The sequence below is a fragment of the Lampetra fluviatilis genome, chromosome 49 (genome assembly GCF_964198595.1).
Source record: "Lampetra fluviatilis chromosome 49, kcLamFluv1.1, whole genome shotgun sequence".
Classification (NCBI taxonomy): domain Eukaryota; kingdom Metazoa; phylum Chordata; class Hyperoartia; order Petromyzontiformes; family Petromyzontidae; genus Lampetra; species Lampetra fluviatilis.
The window spans coordinates 5,432,852-5,458,068 of NC_136323.1; the positions used below are offsets into that span (position 1 = coordinate 5,432,852).

Here is a 25,217-nt window from a genome sequence, read left to right on the forward strand (position 1 = left end):
CATAAACAAGCATTCAACAGTAACAAATAATCTTCTTAAACACTGTGAAAGAAAACAGACATGCTTATTAAATGCATAATCCATTTCCTGCAATTTCACATTAGTGATAAAAATGTATCGATACAAGTCAGAATTAGGGGTTTATCGTTGGTAAGAATGTAGATAATCGTTGTGGACAAGTTTAACAATATTATAACATGGAAGAATACCTGTGATAATCTTTGCTGAAACAGGTTTGGAGAATCTCCCTCGTTTTATGCCAAGGATGGATATTTCGTAAACCGTGCTTTCAAGAAGTCCTTTAATTTTAACCATGGAGTCATGGCTGGACACAATGCGGTCCAAAGGTTTTTTTGAGCTGCAGGTAGGTCTGTATCGGATGATGAATTTATCGAACAAGGTTGGATCTGATTTCCATGAAACGACAATGCTATCGTCGCTTATCTCAGATATTGTGAGTTCATTGGCAGATTGAAATGGAACGCCAGGAGAGGCAGTCACTGTTATCTGCTGGACATGCCGTGGAACTTCAGTCGTGGGTACTGCATGGTACGTTGAAGTATCTGCAGTGGACTTCACTTTGGTCTCTGTAAAAGCAATAGATTTAGTTAGCATGTAAACTGTTATACAATTAGACCTTGTTTTCACGGACAACCACCTCGAATCGTCTCAAATACACTTGATTTGGCCGGAATTTGAGTCAAAAGAGAATGTAAATTATATATTATTATTTTTTATTTTAAGGACAACTCAGACTGCTTAAAAGAAAAGCGGTCTTTTCCTGATTTACTGAGTTACTCAATTCATCATGTGAGTTGGGCAGGTCTCTCCCAAAAATAGGTCAAGATTGCACTGCTGATGAAATTAAATGCTCAATTAAATGTTTTTACTGCCGACAATGTTGTTTGAAATTCTGATGCGGGGAATTCAGGCCAGCCTGAGAAGCAAAAAAATCGGCCTGGAGAATTTGGACTTCAGCTCAACATGACGACCAACTCGAGGTGACTAAAATATGGAAATGTATTCGCGCTCATCGTAATAATTGTATCAAATTAAATACCTGTTGTTACTTTCGCCACCAGAGGCTTGGAAAACAATCCACGCCTTGCACCAAGAAGAATAATAGTATACTCAGTGTTTTCTGTTAAATCGAATATATCTAAGACGGAAACGTGCCCAGCCAAATTTCTTTCAAATGGCTTTTCAATACTGCCTGTTGGCTTGCAGCGCACAATGAAGCGGTCAAACACTTTCGTATCTACTACCCACGAAATCCTAATGCTATTGGCTGTGATGTGAGATATAATAAGTTCATTGGCAGAATCGATTGGCACCCCAGAAACAGATGTCACTGAAATCGTTTTGTCGGGGAACTTCGTGGTAATTTCAAGGTCTTCAAAAGTAGTTATTGGTTGTGATCCTTCAACTACACCTGCGGGTTCTGGAGGTGTTAAAAGTTTAATTTCTGGAAAAGAAAAAAAAGTTTTTACTTGATGATGAGACATTCTCTAAAATACACAACTAAACAGCAGCTGTTAAATATATATCAAAAATACATATGCAACTCCTGTAAGTAGATTATATAATTTTTTGCAGTATATTACCATGTCAATCTAAACGTGTTACTCTTTTGAGTTCACAATGGTAAGATAGTTGATACATTTATGAAGTGAAAACCACATTTCATTACCAATATAAATTTTTATAGGGATTTTGACAAAATACGAGGAAATGGGGTGAGTGGGATATTTATGTTGAGTTACACCATTGTAGACAGAAAGTAAAGTTTGGTTGAAGATATTAGATTAATTGTTGAAAGTGTTTTTTGAGGACTGTCAGTGGGCTTGTATTGCACAAATACATTCTTTGATTACCCACCCATGCTACCGTCATGCTATCAGACGTGATATCACATGTCAAGTTTGTTGACAGTATCAGTTGGAATCTCAGACACTGAGATTATTGAACAATCCTGTGGAGGTGATACATGTGTAGTACTTCCTGAAGATTAGCATGTCTGTCCTATCAACTAACATAGCTTTGGAGTCTGTAATATTGAGGGGGGGGGGGGGTGGTGAAACTTTTACCATCACCGTACAAATAATTATTGGTTTATATGTATAAAGAATTTCAAGCAGCTTTCATAAGTTGTGTTAAAATATACTATAATTTCAGGATGACAACCTATAAAATAACCAACTTCAACTTCTGCCACCAGTGGCTTTGAGGGATTTCTTTTCCTGTAGGTATTCAACATTCATCTATATTTAGTACTTTCTGTCAGGTACAGGATATCATGTTGACACGTGACCAGGTAAGGCAATTTTAAATGGTTTCTCAGGACTGTTCGTGGGTTTGTATTGCACAATAAATCTGTAAAAGACTATTGGATCTACCGCTGTAGGTTTGTCATGCTAGCGCATGTGATGTCAAATATGACAAGTTCATCAGCAGACTCACCAGGAGTCTCTGTCAATGTTTTAGCAGTCCCTAAATTGCTAAAGGAATGCAAATCTATAGAAAAAAATTAGACCCTTTAAAAGGATTTATGTAACAATATGTATGATGTATTTTTCAAGGTATTTTTCATTCCAGGAATGTCTTAAGAAATTTTAGATATTTCAAACTGAGAAGAGCTACTAAAGCCCATGAGGAATTGCTGTTGTTCATTCTCGAATTCGATAGCGCATTGATACTTAAATAAACGAATATTACACGGTACAAACATTCCACAACATTGCAAAGGAAAGGCCCACTCGTGTGATAAACGGTGCGCCAGACCAGAGGTCGCAACCGGGTACCCGATACCCGTACCCTACCCGATACCCAGCTACCCGTACCCGGCCAGGTACGGGTACCCGTTTGCGACCCTGGTGCGGCCGGGTACGGGTAGGCCGTGAGTCACTGGTGAGTCACCGTTTGTCACTCATTTCGGGTAGGGTACGGGTAGGGAACGAGTACCCGCACCCGGCCGGGTACGGGTATCCGTTTGCGACCCTGGTGCGGCCGGGTACGGGTACGGGTAGGCCGTGAGTCACTGGTGAGTAACCGTTTGTCACTCATTTCGGGTAGGGTAGGGTACGGGTAGGGAATGGGTACCCGTACCCGGCCTACGGGTACCCATTTGCGACCCTGGTGCGGCCGGGTACGGGTAAGGAATCAAAACCCGTTTGCGACCTCTGCGCCAGACTAAGGGCCAACTGCGAGGGAGAGCGTCCAGCCGCGACGGAGACTACTCGCGCCGCTCCCACGCCTCACTGCTTCTTGTCCGGTGGTGAAGGACAAGGGACGGGAATCTTTAAAATATAACCTTCCACTGATGCCTTGAGACATCAGTGGAAGATCCCTTACAAGTAAGGGTACATCATTATTTTTTATCGTGACTGCAGGGATTCATATTCTTGGTTCTTTCGGTAGAGTCACGTAGAAGGGAAATAATAAAATAATTAGTGTTTATATATTTTTATTTTCTTATTTCCCTTCTACGTGACTTTACCGAAAGAACCAAGAATATACATCATTATTATTACATTCAAGCCGTCGGAAAAATAACGCAAACCCCCCTCCCCACCCCCCGGCCCCTCGCAATCGTTAAGGGATTACTGTACAGTATAGGCCAGGGGTCGGCAACCAAAATAACAAGAAGAGCCATTTCTTTCCAATTCGGTACAAAATTCAGTATTTCAAGAGCCGCAATGCATCTGAGTACATACTGTACATACGTACATATCGTCAAGAAGCAGCCCGTAAAGAGCCGCATGCGGCTCCGGAGCCGTAGGTTGCCGACCCCTGGTATAGGCAATGGACACTTTGAAAGTGGTAGCTAATGTATGAAGACAATCTGAAAGGGTGAAGTGCAACACTACAACAAAAACTGTTCAAGCACCAGACATCTACAATGTGTTTTGACACAAATATGACACGTTTTACGATTAATGTATCGGTGGTATTGACAAGAATTAAAAGACAGAATGGTGACTCAGGCCGAGAAGAATGTTGTAAAGGAAGATAATTTTTATGAAATAAAAAAAGTGAATTTTTACAAAAAAATGTAAGTGAAAAAAGCAACACATGAAAGATTAATTAAGTGAAATGAGGAAAATGTGTGTTACATTCAGTGTTAAAGACTATAAAAATGTAAAATTACGTATAATTCTTCACAGGCAGACCTAGGCGAATCAACAATGGATGGCTCTGCAAGGAAACATTGCAAATTTTGAATGTTCTATTGAAAAATGTGGAATGTTCACGTAATGATAACAAGGTTTAAATATACGAAGATGTACCTGTTTTAACTTGAGCCACCAGTGGCTTGGAGGGCTTTCCTCGTCTGAAACCAATGAGCTTAATGATATATTCAGTATCATCGCTCAAGTCTGTAAGATCAACTGTAGAAACTTTGCCAGGTAATGTTTTTTCGAGTGGTTTCTCAGAACTGTCAGCAGGCTTGTATTGCACAACAAAGCGCTCAAAGACATTAGGATCTACCACCCACGACACCTTCATGCTCTCAGACGTGATGTCAGATATCACAAGTTCATGGGCAGAATCACTTGGAACCCCAGACACAGATGTCACAGAAACCTCCTTTGGAGGTTCGTGTGTGGTAGTTCCAGGCAACTCAACAATGGTTGGTGTAATGACCTCATCGATGACTGCCGTGGGTAAAGGAGTTGATTTTGGTTTGGGCTCTGCAAAGTAAATGAAAGTAATTGTAAGCATACCACATACTCTTTCAAAACGTGAGGAATGTTTAGTTCATTAAGAAAATATTAAAGCATATGACGATGTACCTGTCTTAACTTGAGCAACCAGTGGCTTGGAAGGCTTTCCTCGCCTATAACCAATGAGCTTTATAATATATTCAGTGTCGTCGATCAGGCCTGTAAAATCAACTGTAGAAATGTATCCAGGCAATGTTTTTTCTAATGGTTTCTCAGGGCTGTCAACAGGCTTGCATTGCACAATGAATCGCTCAAAGACTTTTGGATCTACCACCCACGACACCTTCATGCTCTCAGACGTGATGTCAGATATGACAAGTTCATTGGCGGAATCAGTTGGAACCCCAGACACAGATGTCACAGAAACCTCCTTTGGAGGTTCGTGTGTGGTAGTTCCAGGCAACTCAACAACGGTTGGTGTAATGGCCTCATCGATGACTGTCGTGGGTAAAGGAGTTGATTTTGGTTCAGGCTCTGCAACGTAAATGATATAAATTGTAAGGATAAGACAAACACTTTAAAAATGTGTAGACTGTTTAGGTAATAAAGAAAATATATTAAAATATATGAATATGTACCTGTTTTAACTTGAGACACCAGTGGCTTGGAAGGCTTTCCATGTCTGAAACCAATGAGCTTAATTATATATTCAGTGTCATGGCTCAAGTCTGTAAGATCAACCGTAGAAACTTTGCCAGGCAATGTTTTTTCGAGTGGTTTCTCAGAACTGTCAGCAGGCTTGTATTGCACAACAAAGCGCTCAAAGACTGTTGGATCTACCACCCACGACACCTTCATGCTCCGAGACGTGATGTCAGATATGACAAGTTCATCTGCAGAATCAGTTGGAACTCCAGACACTGACGTCACTGAAACCTCCTTTGGAGGTAAGCGTGTGGTAGATAATGGTGTTTCAACAATTGTTGGTGTCCCTGTTCCTTCAACAAATAGTGTGGGAACAATAATTGGTACAATTTTGGACTCTGGAAAAGAAACATTGGAAATTAATGGTTAGAAAACAAACGCGAGCATCTCCTAATGGAACCTGATTATGTTTGAAAACAAAATGTGTATTCAATACAATGTTTGCTTAATTCAGTGTAAAAGATTGTGTAAAAGTACCTGTCGTAACCTGAGCAACCAGTGGCTTAGATGGCTTTTTCTTTCTGTAGCCAATCAATTTGATGGTATATTCTGTGTTTTCAGTCAATTCTGTAAGATCAACTGTTGATAGATGACCAGGTAAAGTTTTCTCCAATGCTTTTTCAGGGCTGTCAGTGGGCTTGTATTGCACAATGAAGCGGTCAAAGACTTTTGGATCTACCACCCATGATAGTTTCATGCTATCAGTAGTGATGTCAGATATCACAAGTTCATCAGCGGAATCAGTTGGAACCCCAGACACAGATGTCACAGAAACCTCCTTTGGAGGTTCGTGTGTGGTAGTTCCAGGCAACTCAACAACGGTTGGTGTAATGGCCTCATCGATGACTGCCGTGGGTAAAGGAGTTGATTTTGGTTTGGGCTCTGGAAAGTAAATGAAAGTAATTGTAAGCATACCACATACTCTTTCAAAACGTGAGGAATGTTTAGTTCATTAAGAAAATATTAAAGCATATGACGATGTACCTGTCTTAACTTGAGCAACCAGTGGCTTGGAAGGCTTTCCTCGCCTATAACCAATGAGCTTTATAATATATTCAGTGTCGTCGATCAGGCCTGTAAAATCAACTGTAGAAATGTGTCCAGGCAATGTTTTTTCTAATGGTTTCTCAGGGCTGTCAACAGGCTTGCATTGCACAATGAATCGCTCAAAGACTTTTGGATCTACCACCCACGACACCTTCATGCTCTCAGACGTGATGTCAGATATGACAAGTTCATTGGCGGAATCAGTTGGAACCCCAGACACAGATGTCACAGAAACCTCCTTTGGAGGTTCGTGTGTGGTAGTTCCAGGCAACTCAACAACGGTTGGTGTAATGGCCTCATCGATGACTGTCGTGGGTAAAGGAGTTGATTTTGGTTCAGGCTCTGCAACGTAAATGATATAAATTGTAAGGATAAGACAAACACTTTAAAAATGTGTAGACTGTTTAGGTAATAAAGAAAATATATTAAAATATATGAATATGTACCTGTTTTAACTTGAGACACCAGTGGCTTGGAAGGCTTTCCATGCCTGAAACCAATGAGCTTAATTATATATTCAGTATCATCGCTCAAGTCTGTAAGATCAACTGTAGAAACTTTGCCAGGCAATGTTTTTTCGAGTGGTTTTTCAGAACTGTCAGCAGGCTTGTATTGCACAACAAAGCGCTCAAAGACTGTTGGATCTACCACCCACGACACCTTCATGCTCCGAGACGTGATGTCAGATATGACAAGTTCATCTGCAGAATCAGTTGGAACTCCAGACACTGACGTCACTGAAACCTCCTTTGGAGGTAAGCGTGTGGTAGATAATGGTGTTTCAACAATTGTTGGTGTCCCTGTTCCTTCAACAAATAGTGTGGGAACAATAGTTGGTACAATTTTGGACTCTGGAAAAGAAACATTGGAAATTAATGGTTAGAAAACAAACGTGAGCATCTCCTAATGGAACCTGATTATGTTTGAAAACAAAATGTGTATTCAATACAATGTTTGCTTAATTCAGTGTAAAAGATTGTGTAAAAGTACCTGTCGTAACCTGAGCAACCAGTGGCTTAGATGGCTTTTTCTTTCTGTAGCCAATCAATTTGATGGTATATTCTGTGTTTTCAGTCAATTCTGTAAGATCAACTGTTGATAGATGACCAGGTAAAGTTTTCTCCAATGCTTTTTCAGGGCTGTCAGTGGGCTTGTATTGCACAATGAAGCGGTCAAAGACTTTTGGATCTACCACCCATGATAGTTTCATGCTATCAGTAGTGATGTCAGATATCACAAGTTCATCAGCGGAATCAGTTGGAACCCCAGACACAGATGTCACAGAAACCTCCTTTGGAGGTTCGTGTGTGGTAGTTCCAGGCAACTCAACAACGGTTGGTGTAATGGCCTCATCGATGACTGCCGTGGGTAAAGGAGTTGATTTTGGTTTGGGCTCTGGAAAGTAAATGAAAGTAATTGTAAGCATACCACATACTCTTTCAAAACGTGAGGAATGTTTAGTTCATTAAGAAAATATTAAAGCATATGACGATGTACCTGTCTTAACTTGAGCAACCAGTGGCTTGGAAGGCTTTCCTCGCCTATAACCAATGAGCTTTATAATATATTCAGTGTCGTCGATCAGGCCTGTAAAATCAACTGTAGAAATGTGTCCAGGCAATGTTTTTTCTAATGGTTTCTCAGGGCTGTCAACAGGCTTGCATTGCACAATGAATCGCTCAAAGACTTTTGGATCTACCACCCACGACACCTTCATGCTCTCAGACGTGATGTCAGATATGACAAGTTCATTGGCGGAATCAGTTGGAACCCCAGACACAGATGTCACAGAAACCTCCTTTGGAGGTTCGTGTGTGGTAGTTCCAGGCAACTCAACAACGGTTGGTGTAATGGCCTCATCGATGACTGTCGTGGGTAAAGGAGTTGATTTTGGTTCAGGCTCTGCAACGTAAATGATATAAATTGTAAGGATAAGACAAACACTTTAAAAATGTGTAGACTGTTTAGGTAATAAAGAAAATATATTAAAATATATGAATATGTACCTGTTTTAACTTGAGACACCAGTGGCTTGGAAGGCTTTCCATGCCTGAAACCAATGAGCTTAATTATATATTCAGTATCATCGCTCAAGTCTGTAAGATCAACTGTAGAAACTTTGCCAGGCAATGTTTTTTCGAGTGGTTTTTCAGAACTGTCAGCAGGCTTGTATTGCACAACAAAGCGCTCAAAGACTGTTGGATCTACCACCCACGACACCTTCATGCTCCGAGACGTGATGTCAGATATGACAAGTTCATCTGCAGAATCAGTTGGAACTCCAGACACTGACGTCACTGAAACCTCCTTTGGAGGTAAGCGTGTGGTAGATAATGGTGTTTCAACAATTGTTGGTGTCCCTGTTCCTTCAACAAATAGTGTGGGAACAATAGTTGGTACAATTTTGGACTCTGGAAAAGAAACATTGGAAATTAATGGTTAGAAAACAAACGCGAGCATCTCCTAATGGAACCTGATTATGTTTGAAAACAAAATGTGTATTCAATACAATGTTTGCTTAATTCAGTGTAAAAGATTGTGTAAAAGTACCTGTCATAACCTGAGCAACCAGTGGCTTAGATGGCTTTTTCTTTCTGTAGCCAATCAATTTGATGGTATATTCTGTGTTTTCAGTCAATTCTGTAAGATCAACTGTTGATAGATGACCAGGTAAAGTTTTCTCCAATGCTTTTTCAGGGCTGTCAGTGGGCTTGTATTGCACAATGAAGCGGTCAAAGACTTTTGGATCTACCACCCATGATAGTTTCATGCTATCAGTAGTGATGTCAGATATCACAAGTTCATCAGCGGAATCAGTTGGAACCCCAGACACAGATGTCACAGAAACCTCCTTTGGAGGTTCGTGTGTGGTAGTTCCAGGCAACTCAACAACGGTTGGTGTAATGGCCTCATCGATGACTGCCGTGGGTAAAGGAGTTGATTTTGGTTTGGGCTCTGGAAAGTAAATGAAAGTAATTGTAAGCATACCACATACTCTTTCAAAACGTGAGGAATGTTTAGTTCATTAAGAAAATATTAAAGCATATGACGATGTACCTGTCTTAACTTGAGCAACCAGTGGCTTGGAAGGCTTTCCTCGCCTATAACCAATGAGCTTTATAATATATTCAGTGTCGTCGATCAGGCCTGTAAAATCAACTGTAGAAATGTGTCCAGGCAATGTTTTTTCTAATGGTTTCTCAGGGCTGTCAACAGGCTTGCATTGCACAATGAATCGCTCAAATATTTTTGGATCTACCACCCACGACACCTTCATGCTCTCAGACGTGATGTCAGATATGACAAGTTCATTGGCGGAATCAGTTGGAACCCCAGACACAGATGTCACAGAAACCTCCTTTGGAGGTTCGTGTGTGGTAGTTCCAGGCAACTCAACAACGGTTGGTGTAATGGCCTCATCGATGACTGTCGTGGGTAAAGGAGTTGATTTTGGTTCAGGCTCTGCAACGTAAATGATATAAATTGTAAGGATAAGACAAACACTTTAAAAATGTGTAGACTGTTTAGGTAATAAAGAAAATATATTAAAATATATGAATATGTACCTGTTTTAACTTGAGACACCAGTGGCTTGGAAGGCTTTCCATGCCTGAAACCAATGAGCTTAATTATATATTCAGTGTCATGGCTCAAGTCTGTAAGATCAACCGTAGAAACTTTGCCAGGCAATGTTTTTTCGAGTGGTTTCTCAGAACTGTCAGCAGGCTTGTATTGCACAACAAAGCGCTCAAAGACTGTTGGATCTACCACCCACGACACCTTCATGCTCCGAGATGTGATGTCAGATATGACAAGTTCATCTGCAGAATCAGTTGGAACTCCAGACACTGACGTCACTGAAACCTCCTTTGGAGGTAAGCGTGTGGTAGATAATGGTGTTTCAACAATTGTTGGTGTCCCTGTTCCTTCACCAAATAGTGTGGGAACAATAGTTGGTACAATTTTGGACTCTGGAAAAGAAACATTGGAAATTAATGGTTAGAAAACAAACGCGAGCATCTCCTAATGGAACCTGATTATGTTTGAAAACAAAATGTGTATTCAATACAATGTTTGCTTAATTCAGTGTAAAAGATTGTGTAAAAGTACCTGTCATAACCTGAGCAACCAGTGGCTTAGATGGCTTTTTCTTTCTGTAGCCAATCAATTTGATGGTATATTCTGTGTTTTCAGTCAATTCTGTAAGATCAACTGTTGATAGATGACCAGGTAAAGTTTTCTCCAATGCTTTTTCAGGGCTGTCAGTGGGCTTGTATTGCACAATGAAGCGGTCAAAGACTTTTGGATCTACCACCCATGATAGTTTCATGCTATCAGTAGTGATGTCAGATATCACAAGTTCATCAGCGGAATCAGTTGGAACCCCAGACACAGATGTCACAGAAACCTCCTTTGGAGGTTCGTGTGTGGTAGTTCCAGGCAACTCAACAACGGTTGGTGTAATGGCCTCATCGATGACTGCCGTGGGTAAAGGAGTTGATTTTGCTTTGGGCTCTGGAAAGTAAATGAAAGTAATTGTAAGCATACCACATACTCTTTCAAAACGTGAGGAATGTTTAGTTCATTAAGAAAATATTAAAGCATATGACGATGTACCTGTCTTAACTTGAGCAACCAGTGGCTTGGAAGGCTTTCCTCGCTTATAACCAATGAGCTTTATAATATATTCAGTGTCGTCGATCAGGCCTGTAAAATCAACTGTAGAAATGTGTCCAGGCAATGTTTTTTCTAATGGTTTCTCAGGGCTGTCAACAGGCTTGCATTGCACAATGAATCGCTCAAAGATTTTTGGATCTACCACCCACGACACCTTCATGCTCTCAGACGTGATGTCAGATATCACAAGTTCATCAGCGGAATCAGTTGGAACCCCAGACACAGATGTCACAGAAACCTCCTTTGAAGGTTCGTGTGTGGTAGTTCCAGGCAACTCAACAACGGTTGGTGTAATGGCCTCATCGATGACTGCCGTGGGTAACTGAGTTGATTTTGGTTTGGGCTCTGAAAAGTAAATGAGAGTAATTGTAAGCATACCACATACTTTCAAAACGTGTGGAATGTTTAAGTAATGAAGAAAAGTTATTGAAAATACGAAGATGTACCTGTCTTAATTTGAGCAACCAGTGGCTTGGAAGGCTTTCCTCGCCTGTAACCAATGAGCTTAATAATATATTCAGTGTCATCGATCAGGCCTGTAAAATCAACTGTAGAAATGTGTCCGGGCAATGTTTTTTCTAATGGTTTCTCAGGGCTGTCAATGTGCTTGCATTGCACAATGAAGCGGTCAAAGACTTTTGGATCTACCACCCATGACACTTTCATGCTATCTGTAGTGATGTCAGAAATGACAAGTTCTTCTGCAGAATCAGTTGGAACTCCAGACACTGATGTCACCAAGACCTCCTTTGTAGGCACTTGAGTGGTTGTGCCGCCTTCTTCATATGGCAAGCTCGATGTTTCATCATACAATTTTGTAGGCGTTACAGTTGAAATGATTTTGGAATCTGTAAATGAGGTGAAATTAATTAGTAAAAAAAGTGGAGCTTGAGTTTCAAATGTGCTATTGAACAGAACCCATCATGAGCACAACCCATTCAGCCAATCAAGCCACTGAGAGATAACAGTACAGTACCTGTGGTAACTTTAGCTGTCAGGGGCCTGGACAACTTTCCTTTTCTGGAGCCAATAAGCCTTACAACATATTCCGTATTTTCTTTCAAATCTGTGAGGTCAACGGATGTAATATCTCCAGGAACAGTTTCCTTTAGAGGAATAATTGTAGAGTCTGGAGATTCAACTTCCAAAATAAACTCATCAAAGATTTCAGGGTCTACTATCCATGAAACTTTAAAGCTATCGGGCGTGATGTCAGAAATGACCAGTTCATCTGCAGAATCAGTTGGAACTCCTGATACTGATGTAACTGAAACCTCCTTTGGAGGAACGCGTGTGGTCGGTAATGGTGTTTCAACAATTTTTGGTGTTCCTGTTCCTTCAACAAATAGTGTGGGAACAATAGTTGATGCAATTTTGGACTCTGGAAAAGAAACATTGGAAATTAATGGTTAGAAAACCAACGCGAGCATCTCCTATTAGAACTTGATTATGTATAAAAAGAAAATCTGTAATCAATACAATGTTTGCTTAATTCAGTGTAAAAGATTGTGTAAATGTACCTGTCGTAACCTGAGCAACCAGTGGCTTAGAGGGCTTTTTCTTTCTGTAGCCAATCAATTTGACTGTGTATTCTGTATTTTCAGTCAATTCTGTAAGATCAACTGTTGATAGATGACCAGGTAAAGTTTTCTCCAATGCTTTTTCAGGGCTGTCAGTGGGCTTGTATTGCACAATGAAGCGGTCAAAGACTTTTGGATCTACCACCCATGATAGTTTCATGCTATCAGTAGTGATGTCAGATATCAAAAGTTCATCAGCGGAATCAGTTGGAACCCCAGACACAGATGTCACAGAAACCTCCTTTGAAGGTTGGTGTGTGGTAGTTCCAGGCAACTCAACAACGGTTGGTGTAATGGCCTCATCGATGACTGCCGTGGGTAACGGAGTTGATTTTGGTTTGGGCTCTGCAAAGTAAATGAAAGTAATTGTAAGCATACCACATACTCTTTCAAAATGTGAGGAATGTTTAGTTCATTGAGAAAAGATTAAAACATATGAAGATGTACCTGTCTTAACTTGAGCAACCAGTGGCTTAGAAGGCTTTCCTCGCCTGTAACCAATGAGCTTAATAATATAATCAGTGTCGTCGATCAGGCCTGTAAAATCAACTGTAGAAATGTGTCCGGGCAATGTTTTTTCTAATGGTTTCTCAGGGCTGTCAATGTGCTTGCATTGCACAATGAATCGCTCAAAGACTTTTGGATCTACCACCCACGACACCTTCATGCTCTCAGACGTGATGTCAGATATGACAAGTTCATTGGCGGAATCAGTTGGAACCCCAGACACAGATGTCACAGAAACCTCCTTTGGAGGTTCGTGTGTGGTAGTTCCAGGCAACTCAACAACGGTTGGTGTAATGGCCTCATCGATGACTGTCGTGGGTAAAGGAGTTGATTTTGGTTCAGGCTCTGCAACGTAAATGATATAAATTGTAAGGATAAGACAAACACTTTAAAAATGTGTAGACTGTTTAGGTAATAAAGAAAATATATTAAGATATATGAATATGTACCTGTTTTAACTTGAGACACCAGTGGCTTGGAAGGCTTTCCATGCCTGAAACCAATGAGCTTAATTATATATTCAGTGTCATGGCTCAAGTCTGTAAGATCAACCGTAGAAACTTTGCCAGGCAATGTTTTTTCGAGTGGTTTCTCAGAACTGTCAGCAGGCTTGTATTGCACAACAAAGCGCTCAAAGACTGTTGGATCTACCACCCACGACACCTTCATGCTCCGAGACGTGATGTCAGATATGACAAGTTCATCTGCAGAATCAGTTGGAACTCCAGACACTGACGTCACTGAAACCTCCTTTGGAGGTAAGCGTGTGGTAGATAATGGTGTTTCAACAATTGTTGGTGTCCCTGTTCCTTCAACAAATAGTGTGGGAACAATAGTTGGTACAATTTTGGACTCTGGAAAAGAAACATTGGAAATTAATGGTTAGAAAACAAACGCGAGCATCTCCTAATGGAACCTGATTATGTTTGAAAACAAAATGTGTATTCAATACAATGTTTGCTTAATTCAGTGTAAAAGATTGTGTAAAAGTACCTGTCGTAACCTGAGCAACCAGTGGCTTAGATGGCTTTTTCTTTCTGTAGCCAATCAATTTGATGGTATATTCTGTGTTTTCAGTCAATTCTGTAAGATCAACTGTTGATAGATGACCAGGTAAAGTTTTCTCCAATGCTTTTTCAGGACTGTCAGTGGGCTTGTATTGCACAATGAAGCGGTCAAAGACTTTTGGATCTACCACCCACGACACCTTCATGCTCTCAGACGTGATGTCAGATATCACAAGTTCATCAGCGGAATCAGTTGGAACCCCAGACACAGATGTCACAGAAACCTCCTTTGAAGGTTCGTGTGTGGTAGTTCCAGGCAACTCAACAACGGTTGGTGTAATGGCCTCATCGATGACTTCCGTGGGTAACGGAGTTGATTTTGGTTTGGGCTCTGAAAAGTAAATGAGAGTAATTGTAAGCATACCACATACTCTTTCAAAACGTGTGGAATGTTTAAGTAATGAAGAAAAGTTATTGAAAATACGAAGATGTACCTGTCTTAATTTGAGCAACCAGTGGCTTGGAAGGCTTTCCTCGCCTGTAACCAATGAGCTTAATAATATATTCAGTGTCATCGATCAGGCCTGTAAAATCAACTGTAGAAATGTGTCCGGGCAATGTTTTTTCTAATGGTTTCTCAGGGCTGTCAATGTGCTTGCATTGCACAATGAAGCGGTCAAAGACTTTTGGATCTACCACCCATGACACTTTCATGCTATCTGTAGTGATGTCAGAAATGACAAGTTCTTCTGCAGAATCAGTTGGAACTCCAGACACTGATGTCACCAAGACCTCCTTTGTAGGCACTTGAGTGGTTGTGCCGCCTTCTTCATATGGCAAGCTCGATGTTTCATCATACAATTTTGTAGGCGTTACAGTTGAAATGATTTTGGAATCTGTAAATGAGGTGAAATTAATTAGTAAAAAAATGGAGCTTGAGTTTCATATGTGCTATTGAACAGAACCCGTCGTGAGCACAACACATTCAGCCAATCAAGCCACTAAGAGATAACAGTACAGTACCTGTGGTAACTTTAGCTGTCAGAGGCCTGGACAACTTTCCTTTCCTGGAGCCAATAAGCCTTACAACATATTCCGTATTTTCTTTCAAATCTGTGAGGTCAACGGATGTAATATCTCCAGGAACAGTTTCCTTTAGAGGAATAATTGTAGAGTCTGGAGATTCAACTTCCAAAATAAACTTATCAAAGACTTCAGGGTCTACTACCCATGAAACTTTAAAGCTATCGGGCGTGATGTCAGATATGACCAGTTCATCTGCAGAATCAGTTGGCACTCCATACACTGATGTCACTGAAACCTCCTTTGGAGGAACGCGTGTGGTCGGTAATGGTGTTTCAACAATTGTTGGTGTTCCTGTTCCTTCAACAAATAGTGTGGGAACAATAGTTGGTACAATTTTGGACTCTGGAAAAGAAACATTGGAAATGAATGGTTAGAAAACAAACGCAAGCATCTTCTAGTAGAACCTGATTATGTATGAAAGCAAAATGTGTAATCAATACAATGTTTTCTTAATTCAGTGTAAAAGATTGTGTAAATGTACCTGTCGTAACCTGAGCAACCAGTGGCTTAGAGGGCTTTTTCTTTCTGTAGCCAATCAATTTGACTGTGTATTCTGTATTTTCAGTCAATTCTGTAAGATCAACTGTTGATAGATGACCAGGTAAAGTTTTCTCCAATGCTTTTTCAGGGCTGTCAGTGGGCTTGTATTGCACAATGAAGCGGTCAAAGACTTTTGGATCTACCACCCATGATAGTTTCATGCTCTCAGACGTGATGTCAGATATGACAAGTTCATTGGCGGAATCAGTTGGAACCCCAGACACAGATGTCACAGAAACCTCCTTTGGAGGTTCGTGTGTGGTAGTTCCAGGCAACTCAACAACGGTTGGTGTAATGGCCTCATCGATGACTGTCGTGGGTAAAGGAGTTGATTTTGGTTCAGGCTCTGCAACGTAAATGATATAAATTGTAAGGATAAGACAAACACTTTAAAAATGTGTAGACTGTTTAGGTAATAAAGAAAATATATTAAAATATATGAGTATGTACCTGTTTTAACTTGAGACACCAGTGGCTTGGAAGGCTTTCCATGCCTGAAACCAATGAGCTTAATTATATATTCAGTGTCATGGCTCAAGTCTGTAAGATCAACCGTAGAAACTTTGCCAGGCAATGTTTTTTCGAGTGGTTTCTCAGAACTGTCAGCAGGCTTGTATTGCACAACAAAGCGCTCAAAGACTGTTGGATCTACCACCCACGACACCTTCATGCTCCGAGACGTGATGTCAGATATGACAAGTTCATCTGCAGAATCAGTTGGAACTCCAGACACTGACGTCACTGAAACCTCCTTTGGAGGTAAGCGTGTGGTCGGTAATGGTGTTTCAACAAGTGTTGGTGTTCCTGTTCCTTCAACAAATAGTGTGGGAACAATAGTTGGTACAATTTTGGACTCTGGAAAAGAAACATTGGAAATTAATGGTTAGAAAACAAACGCGAGCATCTCCTAATGGAACCTGATTATGTTTGAAAACAAAATGTGTATTCAATACAATTTTTGCATAATTCAGTGTAAAAGATTGTGTAAATGTACCTGTCGTAACCTGAGCAACCAGTGGCTTAGAGGGCTTTTTCTTTCTGTAGCCAATCAATTTGACTGTGTATTCCGTATTTTCAGTCAATTCTGTAAGATCTACTGTTGATAGATGACCAGGTAAAGTTTTCTCCAATGCTTTTTCAGGGCTGTCAGTGGGCTTGTATTGCACAATGAAGCGGTCAAAGACTTTTGGATCGACCACCCATGACACTTTCATGCTATCAGTAGTGATGTCAGAAATGGCAAGTTCATCGGCAGAATCAGTTGGAACTCCAGACACTGATGTCACCAAGACCTCCTTTGTAGGCACTTGAGTGGTTGTGCCAGCTACTTCATGTGGAAAGCTCGATGTTTCGTCATATAATCTTGTAGGCGTTACAGTTGAAATGATTTTGGAATCTGTAAATGAGGTGAAATTAATTAGTAAAATAATGGAGCTTGAGATTCAAATGTGCTATTGAACAGAACCCGTCGTGAGCACAACACATTCAGCCAATCAAGCCACTGAGAGATAACAGTACAGTACCTGTGGTAACTTTAGCTGTCAGGGGCCTGGACAACTTTCCTTTTCTGGAGCCAATAAGCCTTACAACATATTCCGTATTTTCTTTCAAATCTGTGAGGTCAACGGATGTAATATCTCCAGGAACAGTTTCCTTTAGAGGAATAATTGTAGAGTCTGGAGATTCAACTTCCAAAATAAACTTATCAAAGACTTCAGGGTCTACTACCCATGAAACTTTAAAGCTATCGGGCTTGATGTCAGATATGACCAGTTCATCTGCAGAATCAGTTGGAACTCCAGACACTGATGTCACTAAAACCTCCTTTGGAGGAACGCGTGTGGTCGGTAATGGTGTTTCAACAAGTGTTGGTGTTCCTGTTCCTTCAACAAATAGTGTGGGAACAATAGTTGATGCAATTTTGGACTCTGGAAAAGAAACATTGGAAATGGTTAGAAAATAAACGCGAGCGTCTCCTAATAGAACCTGATTATGTTTGAAAAAAAATGTGTTTTCAGTACAATGTTTGCATAATTCAGTGTAAAAGATTGTGTAAATGTACCTGTCGTAACCTGAGCAACCAGTGGCTTAGAGGGCTTTTTCTTTCTGTAGCCAATCAATTTGACTGTGTATTCCGTATTTTCAGTCAATTCTGTAAGATCTACTGTTGATAGATGACCAGGTAAAGTTTTCTCCAATGCTTTTTCAGGGCTGTCAGTGGGCTTGTATTGCACAATGAAGCGGTCAAAGACTTTTGGATCGACCACCCATGACACTTTCATGCTATCAGTAGTGATGTCAGAAATGGCAAGTTCATCGGCAGAATCAGTTGGAACTCCAGACACTGATGTCACCAAGACCTCCTTTGTAGGCACTTGAGTGGTTGTGCCAGCTACTTCATGTGGAAAGCTCGATGTTTCGTCATATAATCTTGTAGGCGTTACAGTTGAAATGATTTTGGAATCTGTAAATGAGGTGAAATTAATTAGTAAAATAATGGAGCTTGAGTTTCAAATGTGCTATTGAACAGAACCCGTCGTGAGCACAACACATTCAGCCAATCAAGCCACTGAGAGATAACAGTACAGTACCTGTGGTAACTTTAGCTGTCAGGGGCCTGGACAACTTTCCTTTTCTGGAGCCAATAAGCCTGACAACATATTCCGTATTTTCTTTCAAATCTGTGAGGTCAACGGATGTAATATCTCCAGGAACAGTTTCCTTTAGAGGAATAATTGTAGAGTCTGGAGATTCAACTTCCAAAATAAACTTATCAAAGACTTCAGGGTCTACTACCCATGAAACTTTAAAGCTATCGGGCGTGATGTCAGATATGACCAGTTCATCTGCAGAATCAGTTGGAACTCCAGACACTGACGTCACTGAAACCTCCTTTGGAGGAACGCGTGTGGTCGGTAATGGTGTTTCAACAATTGTTGGTGTTCCTGTTCCTTCAACAAATAGTGTGGGAACAATAGTTGATGCAATTTTGGACTCTGGAAAAGAAACATTGGAAATGGTTAGAAAATAAACACGAGCGTCTCCTAATAGAACCTGATTATGTATGAAAAGAAAATGTGTAATCAATACAATGTTTGCATAATTCAGTGTAAAAGATTGTGTAAATGTACCTGTCGTAACCTGAGCAACCAGTGGCTTAGAGGGCTTTTTCTTTCTGTAGCCAATCAATTTGACTGTGTATTCCGTATTTTCAGTCAATTCTGTAAGATCTACTGTTGATAGATGACCAGGTAAAGTTTTCTCCAATGCTTTTTCAGGGCTGTCAGTGGGCTTGTATTGCACAATGAAGCGGTCAAAGACTTTTGGATCGACCGCCCATGACACTTTCATGCTATCAGTAGTGATGTCAGAAATGGCAAGTTCATCGGCAGAATCAGTTGGAACTCCAGACACTGATGTCACCAAGACCTCCTTTGTAGGCACTTGAGTGGTTGTGCCAGCTACTTCATGTGGAAAGCTCGATGTTTCGTCATATAATCTTGTAGGCGTTACAGTTGAAATGATTTTAGAATCTGTAAATGAGGTGAAATTAATTAGTAAAATAATGGAGCTTGAGTTTCAAATGTGCTATTGAACAGAACCCGTCGTGAGCACAACACATTCAGCCAATCAAGCCACTGAGAGATAACAGTACAGTACCTGTGGTAACTTTAGCTGTCAGGGGCCTGGACAACTTTCCTTTTCTGGAGCCAATAAGCCTTACAACATATTCCGTATTTTCTTTCAAATCTGTGAGGTCAACGGATGTAATATCTCCAGGAACAGTTTCCTTTAGAGGAATAATTGTAGAGTCTGGAGATTCAACTTCCAAAATAAACTTATCAAAGACTTCAGGGTCTACTATCCATGAAACTTTAAAGCTATCGGGCGTGATGTCAGATATGACCAGTTCATCTGCAGAATCAGTTGGCACTCCAGACACTGATGTCACTGAAACCTCCTTTGGAGGAACGCGTGTGGTCGGTAATGGTGTTTCAACAATTGTTGGTGTTCCTGTTCCTTCAACAAATAGTGTGGGAACAATAGTTGGTACAATTTTGGACTCTGGAAAAGAAACATTGGAAATGAATGGTTAGAAAACAAACGCAAGCATCTTCTAGTAGAACCTGATTATGTATGAAAGCAAAATGTGTAATCAATACAATGTTTTCTTAATTCAGTGTAAAAGATTGTGTAAATGTACCTGTCGTAACCTGAGCAACCAGTGGCTTAGAGGGCTTTTTCTTTCTGTAGCCAATCAATTTGACTGTGTATTCTGTATTTTCAGTCAATTCTGTAAGATCAACTGTTGATAGATGACCAGGTAAAGTTTTCTCCAATGCTTTTTCAGGGCTGTCAGTGGGCTTGTATTGCACAATGAAGCGGTCAAAGACTTTTGGATCTACCACCCACGACACCTTCATGCTATCAGTAGTGATGTCAGATATCAAAAGTTCATCAGCGGAATCAGTTGGAACCCCAGACACAGATGTCACAGAAACCTCCTTTGAAGGTTCGTGTGTGGTAGTTCCAGGCAACTCAACAACGGTTGGTGTAATGGCCTCATCGATGACTGCCGTGGGTAACGGAGTTGATTTTGGTTTGGGCTCTGCAAAGTAAATGAAAGTAATTGTAAGCATACCACATACTCTTTGAAAATGTGAGGAATGTTTAGTTCATTGAGAAAAGATTAAAACATATGAAGATGTACCTGTCTTAACTTGAGCAACCAGTGGCTTAGAAGGCTTTCCTCGCCTGTAACCAATGAGCTTAATAATATAATCAGTGTCGTCGATCAGGCCTGTAAAATCAACTGTAGAAATGTGTCCGGGCAATGTTTTTTCTAATGGTTTCTCAGGGCTTTCAATGTGCTTGCATTGCACAATGAATCGCTCAAAGACTTTTGGATCTACCACCCACGACACCTTCATGCTCTCAGACGTGATGTCAGATATGACAAGTTCATTGGCGGAATCAGTTGGAACCCCAGACACAGATGTCACAGAAACCTCCTTTGGAGGTTCGTGTGTGGTAGTTCCAGGCAACTCAACAACGGTTGGTGTAATGGCCTCATCGATGACTGTCGTGGGTAAAGGAGTTGATTTTGGTTCAGGCTCTGCAACGTAAATGATATAAATTGTAAGGATAAGACAAACACTTTAAAAATGTGTAGACTGTTTAGGTAATAAAGAAAATATATTAAAATATATGAGTATGTACCTGTTTTAACTTGAGACACCAGTGGCTTGGAAGGCTTTCCATGCCTGAAACCAATGAGCTTAATTATATATTCAGTGTCATGGCTCAAGTCTGTAAGATCAACCGTAGAAACTTTGCCAGGCAATGTTTTTTCGAGTGGTTTCTCAGAACTGTCAGCAGGCTTGTATTGCACAACAAAGCGCTCAAAGACTGTTGGATCTACCACCCACGACACCTTCATGCTCCGAGACGTGATGTCAGATATGACAAGTTCATCTGCAGAATCAGTTGGAACTCCAGACACTGACGTCACTGAAACCTCCTTTGGAGGTAAGCGTGTGGTAGATAATGGTGTTTCAACAATTGTTGGTGTCCCTGTTCCTTCAACAAATAGTGTGGGAACAATAGTTGGTACAATTTTGGACTCTGGAAAAGAAACATTGGAAATTAATGGTTAGAAAACAAACGCGAGCATCTCCTAATGGAACCTGATTATGTTTGAAAACAAAATGTGTATTCAATACAATGTTTGCTTAATTCAGTGTAAAAGATTGTGTAAAAGTACCTGTCGTAACCTGAGCAACCAGTGGCTTAGATGGCTTTTTCTTTCTGTAGCCAATCAATTTGATGGTATATTCTGTGTTTTCAGTCAATTCTGTAAGATCAACTGTTGATAGATGACCAGGTAAAGTTTTCTCCAATGCTTTTTCAGGACTGTCAGTGGGCTTGTATTGCACAATGAAGCGGTCAAAGACTTTTGGATCTACCACCCACGACACCTTCATGCTCTCAGACGTGATGTCAGATATCACAAGTTCATCAGCGGAATCAGTTGGAACCCCAGACACAGATGTCACAGAAACCTCCTTTGAAGGTTCGTGTGTGGTAGTTCCAGGCAACTCAACAACGGTTGGTGTAATGGCCTCATCGATGACTGCCGTGGGTAACGGAGTTGATTTTGGTTTGGGCTCTGAAAAGTAAATGAGAGTAATTGTAAGCATACCACATACTCTTTCAAAACGTGTGGAATGTTTAAGTAATGACGAAAAGTTATTGAAAATACGAAGATCTACCTGTCTTAATTTGAGCAACCAGTGGCTTGGAAGGCTTTCCTCGCCTGTAACCAATGAGCTTAATAATATATTCAGTGTCATCGATCAGGCCTGTAAAATCAACTGTAGAAATGTGTCCGGGCAATGTTTTTTCTAATGGTTTCTCAGGGCTGTCAATGTGCTTGCATTGCACAATGAAGCGGTCAAAGACTTTTGGATCTACCACCCATGACACTTTCATGCTATCTGTAGTGATGTCAGAAATTACAAGTTCTTCTGCAGAATCAGTTGGAACTCCAGACACTGATGTCACCAAGACCTCCTTTGTAGGCACTTGAGTGGTTGTGCCGCCTTCTTCATATGGCAAGCTCGATGTTTCATCATACAATTTTGTAGGCGTTACAGTTGAAATGATTTTGGAATCTGTAAATGAGGTGAAATTAATTAGTAAAAAAATGGAGCTTGAGTTTCATATGTGCTATTGAACAGAACCCGTCGTGAGCACAACACATTCAGCCAATCAAGCCACTGAGAGATAACAGTACAGTACCTGTGGTAACTTTAGCTGTCAGAGGCCTGGACAACTTTCCTTTCCTGGAGCCAATAAGCCTTACAACATATTCCGTATTTTCTTTCAAATCTGTGAGGTCAACGGATGTAATATCTCCAGGAACAGTTTCCTTTAGAGGAATAATTGTAGAGTCTGGAGATTCAACTTCCAAAATAAACTTATCAAAGACTTCAGGGTCTACTACCCATGAAACTTTAAAGCTATCGGGCGTGATGTCAGATATGACCAGTTCATCTGCAGAATCAGTTGGAACTCCAGACACTGATGTCACTGAAACCTCCTTTGGAGGAACGCGTGTGGTCGGTAATGGTGTTTCAACAAGTGTTGGTGTTCCTGTTCCTTCAACAAATAGTGTGGGAACAATAGTTGGTACAATTTTGGACTCTGGAAAAGAAACATTGGAAATGAATGGTTAGAAAACAAACGCAAGCATCTTCTAGTAGAACCTGATTATGTATGAAAGCAAAATGTGTAATCAATACAATGTTTTCTTAATTCAGTGTAAAAGATTGTGTAAATGTACCTGTCGTAACCTGAGCAACCAGTGGCTTAGAGGGCTTTTTCTTTCTGTAGCCAATCAATTTGACTGTGTATTCTGTATTTTCAGTCAATTCTGTAAGATCAACTGTTGATAGATGACCAGGTAAAGTTTTCTCCAATGCTTTTTCAGGGCTGTCAGTGGGCTTGTATTGCACAATGAAGCGGTCAAAGACTTTTGGATCTACCACCCACGACACCTTCATGCTCTCAGACGTGATGTCAGATATCACAAGTTCATCAGCGGAATCAGTTGGAACCCCAGACACAGATGTCACAGAAACCTCCTTTGAAGGTTCGTGTGTGGTAGTTCCAGGCAACTCAACAACGGTTGGTGTAATGGCCTCATCGATGACTGCCGTGGGTAACGGAGTTGATTTTGGTTTGGGCTCTGAAAAGTAAATGAGAGTAATTGTAAGCATACCACATACTCTTTCAAAACGTGTGGAATGTTTAAGTAATGAAGAAAAGTTATTGAAAATACGAAGATGTACCTGTCTTAATTTGAGCAACCAGTGGCTTGGAAGGCTTTCCTCGCCTGTAACCAATGAGCTTAATAATATATTCAGTGTCATCGATCAGGCCTGTAAAATCAACTGTAGAAATGTGTCCGGGCAATGTTTTTTCTAATGGTTTCTCAGGGCTGTCAATGTGCTTGCATTGCACAATGAAGCGGTCAAAGACTTTTGGATCTACCACCCATGACACTTTCATGCTATCTGTAGTGATGTCAGAAATGACAAGTTCTTCTGCAGAATCAGTTGGAACTCCAGACACTGATGTCACCAAGACCTCCTTTGTAGGCACTTGAGTGGTTGTGCCGCCTTCTTCATATGGCAAGCTCGATGTTTCATCATACAATTTTGTAGGCGTTACAGTTGAAATGATTTTGGAATCTGTAAATGAGGTGAAATTAATTAGTAAAAAAAGTGGAGCTTGAGTTTCAAATGTGCTATTGAACAGAACCCGTCATGAGCACAACCCATTCAGCCAATCAAGCCACTGAGAGATAACAGTACAGTACCTGTGGTAACTTTAGCTGTCAGGGGCCTGGACAACTTTCCTTTCCTGGAGCCAATAAGCCTTACAACATATTCCGTATTTTCTTTCAAATCTGTGAGGTCAACGGATGTAATATCTCCAGGAACAGTTTCCTTTAGAGGAATAATTGTAGAGTCTGGAGATTCAACTTCCAAAATAAACTTATCAAAGACTTCAGGGTCTACTATCCATGAAACTTTAAAGCTATCGGGCGTGATGTCAGATATGACCAGTTCATCTGCAGAATCAGTTGGCACTCCATACACTGATGTCACTGAAACCTCCTTTGGAGGAACGCGTGTGGTCGGTAATGGTGTTTCAACAATTGTTGGTGTTCCTGTTCCTTCAACAAATAGTGTGGGAACAATAGTTGATGCAATTTTGGACTCTGGAAAAGAAACATTGGAAATTAATGGTTAGAAAACAAACGTGAGCATCTCCTAATAGAACCTGATTATGTATGAAAAGAAAATGTGTAATCAATACAATGTTTGCATAATTCAGTGTAAAAGATTGTGTAAATGTACCTGTCGTAACCTGAGCAACCAGTGGCTTAGAGGGCTTTTTCTTTCTGTAGCCAATCAATTTGACTGTGTATTCCGTATTTTCAGTCAATTCTGTAAGATCTACTGTTGATAGATGACCAGGTAAAGTTTTCTCCAATGCTTTTTCAGGGCTGTCAGTGGGCTTGTATTGCACAATGAAGCGATCAAAGACTTTTGGATCGACCACCCATGACACTTTCATGCTATCAGTAGTGATGTCAGAAATGGCAAGTTCATCGGCAGAATCAGTTGGAACTCCAGACACTGATGTCACCAAGACCTCCTTTGTAGGCACTTGAGTGGTTGTGCCAGCTACTTCATGTGGAAAGCTCGATGTTTCGTCATATAATCTTGTAGGCGTTACAGTTGAAATGATTTTGGAATCTGTAAATGAGGTGAAATTAATTAGTAAAATAATGGAGCTTGAGTTTCAAATGTGCTATTGAACAGAACCCGTCG

The 25,217-nt window shown here is 40.6% G+C and overlaps 1 protein-coding gene and 1 long non-coding RNA gene across 3 annotated transcripts in view; both read right to left on the reverse strand.

Moving 5' to 3' along the window:
- Positions 1 to 25,217, reverse strand: part of LOC144948359 (tenascin-R-like) — a 185,455-nt gene that overhangs the window by 24,373 nt on the left and 135,865 nt on the right. Inside the window, exon 10 of the mRNA XM_078877786.1 lies at positions 210 to 320. Within this exon, the coding sequence (XP_078733912.1) occupies positions 210 to 320 (111 nt within the window). The remainder of the gene's footprint in view (positions 1 to 209; positions 321 to 25,217) is intronic.
- LOC144948495 (uncharacterized) lies at positions 321 to 4,321 on the reverse strand. 2 transcript variants are annotated; one of them, XR_013640169.1, is made up of 3 exons: positions 3,723 to 3,796; positions 1,061 to 1,465; positions 321 to 587 (listed from the first exon to the last, which is right to left on the reverse strand). It is a non-coding gene; the product is annotated as an uncharacterized LOC144948495 (long non-coding RNA). The 2 variants fall into 2 exon arrangements; XR_013640168.1 differs by lacking the exon at positions 3,723 to 3,796 and adding an exon at positions 4,287 to 4,321 and having other exon boundaries at positions 322 to 587.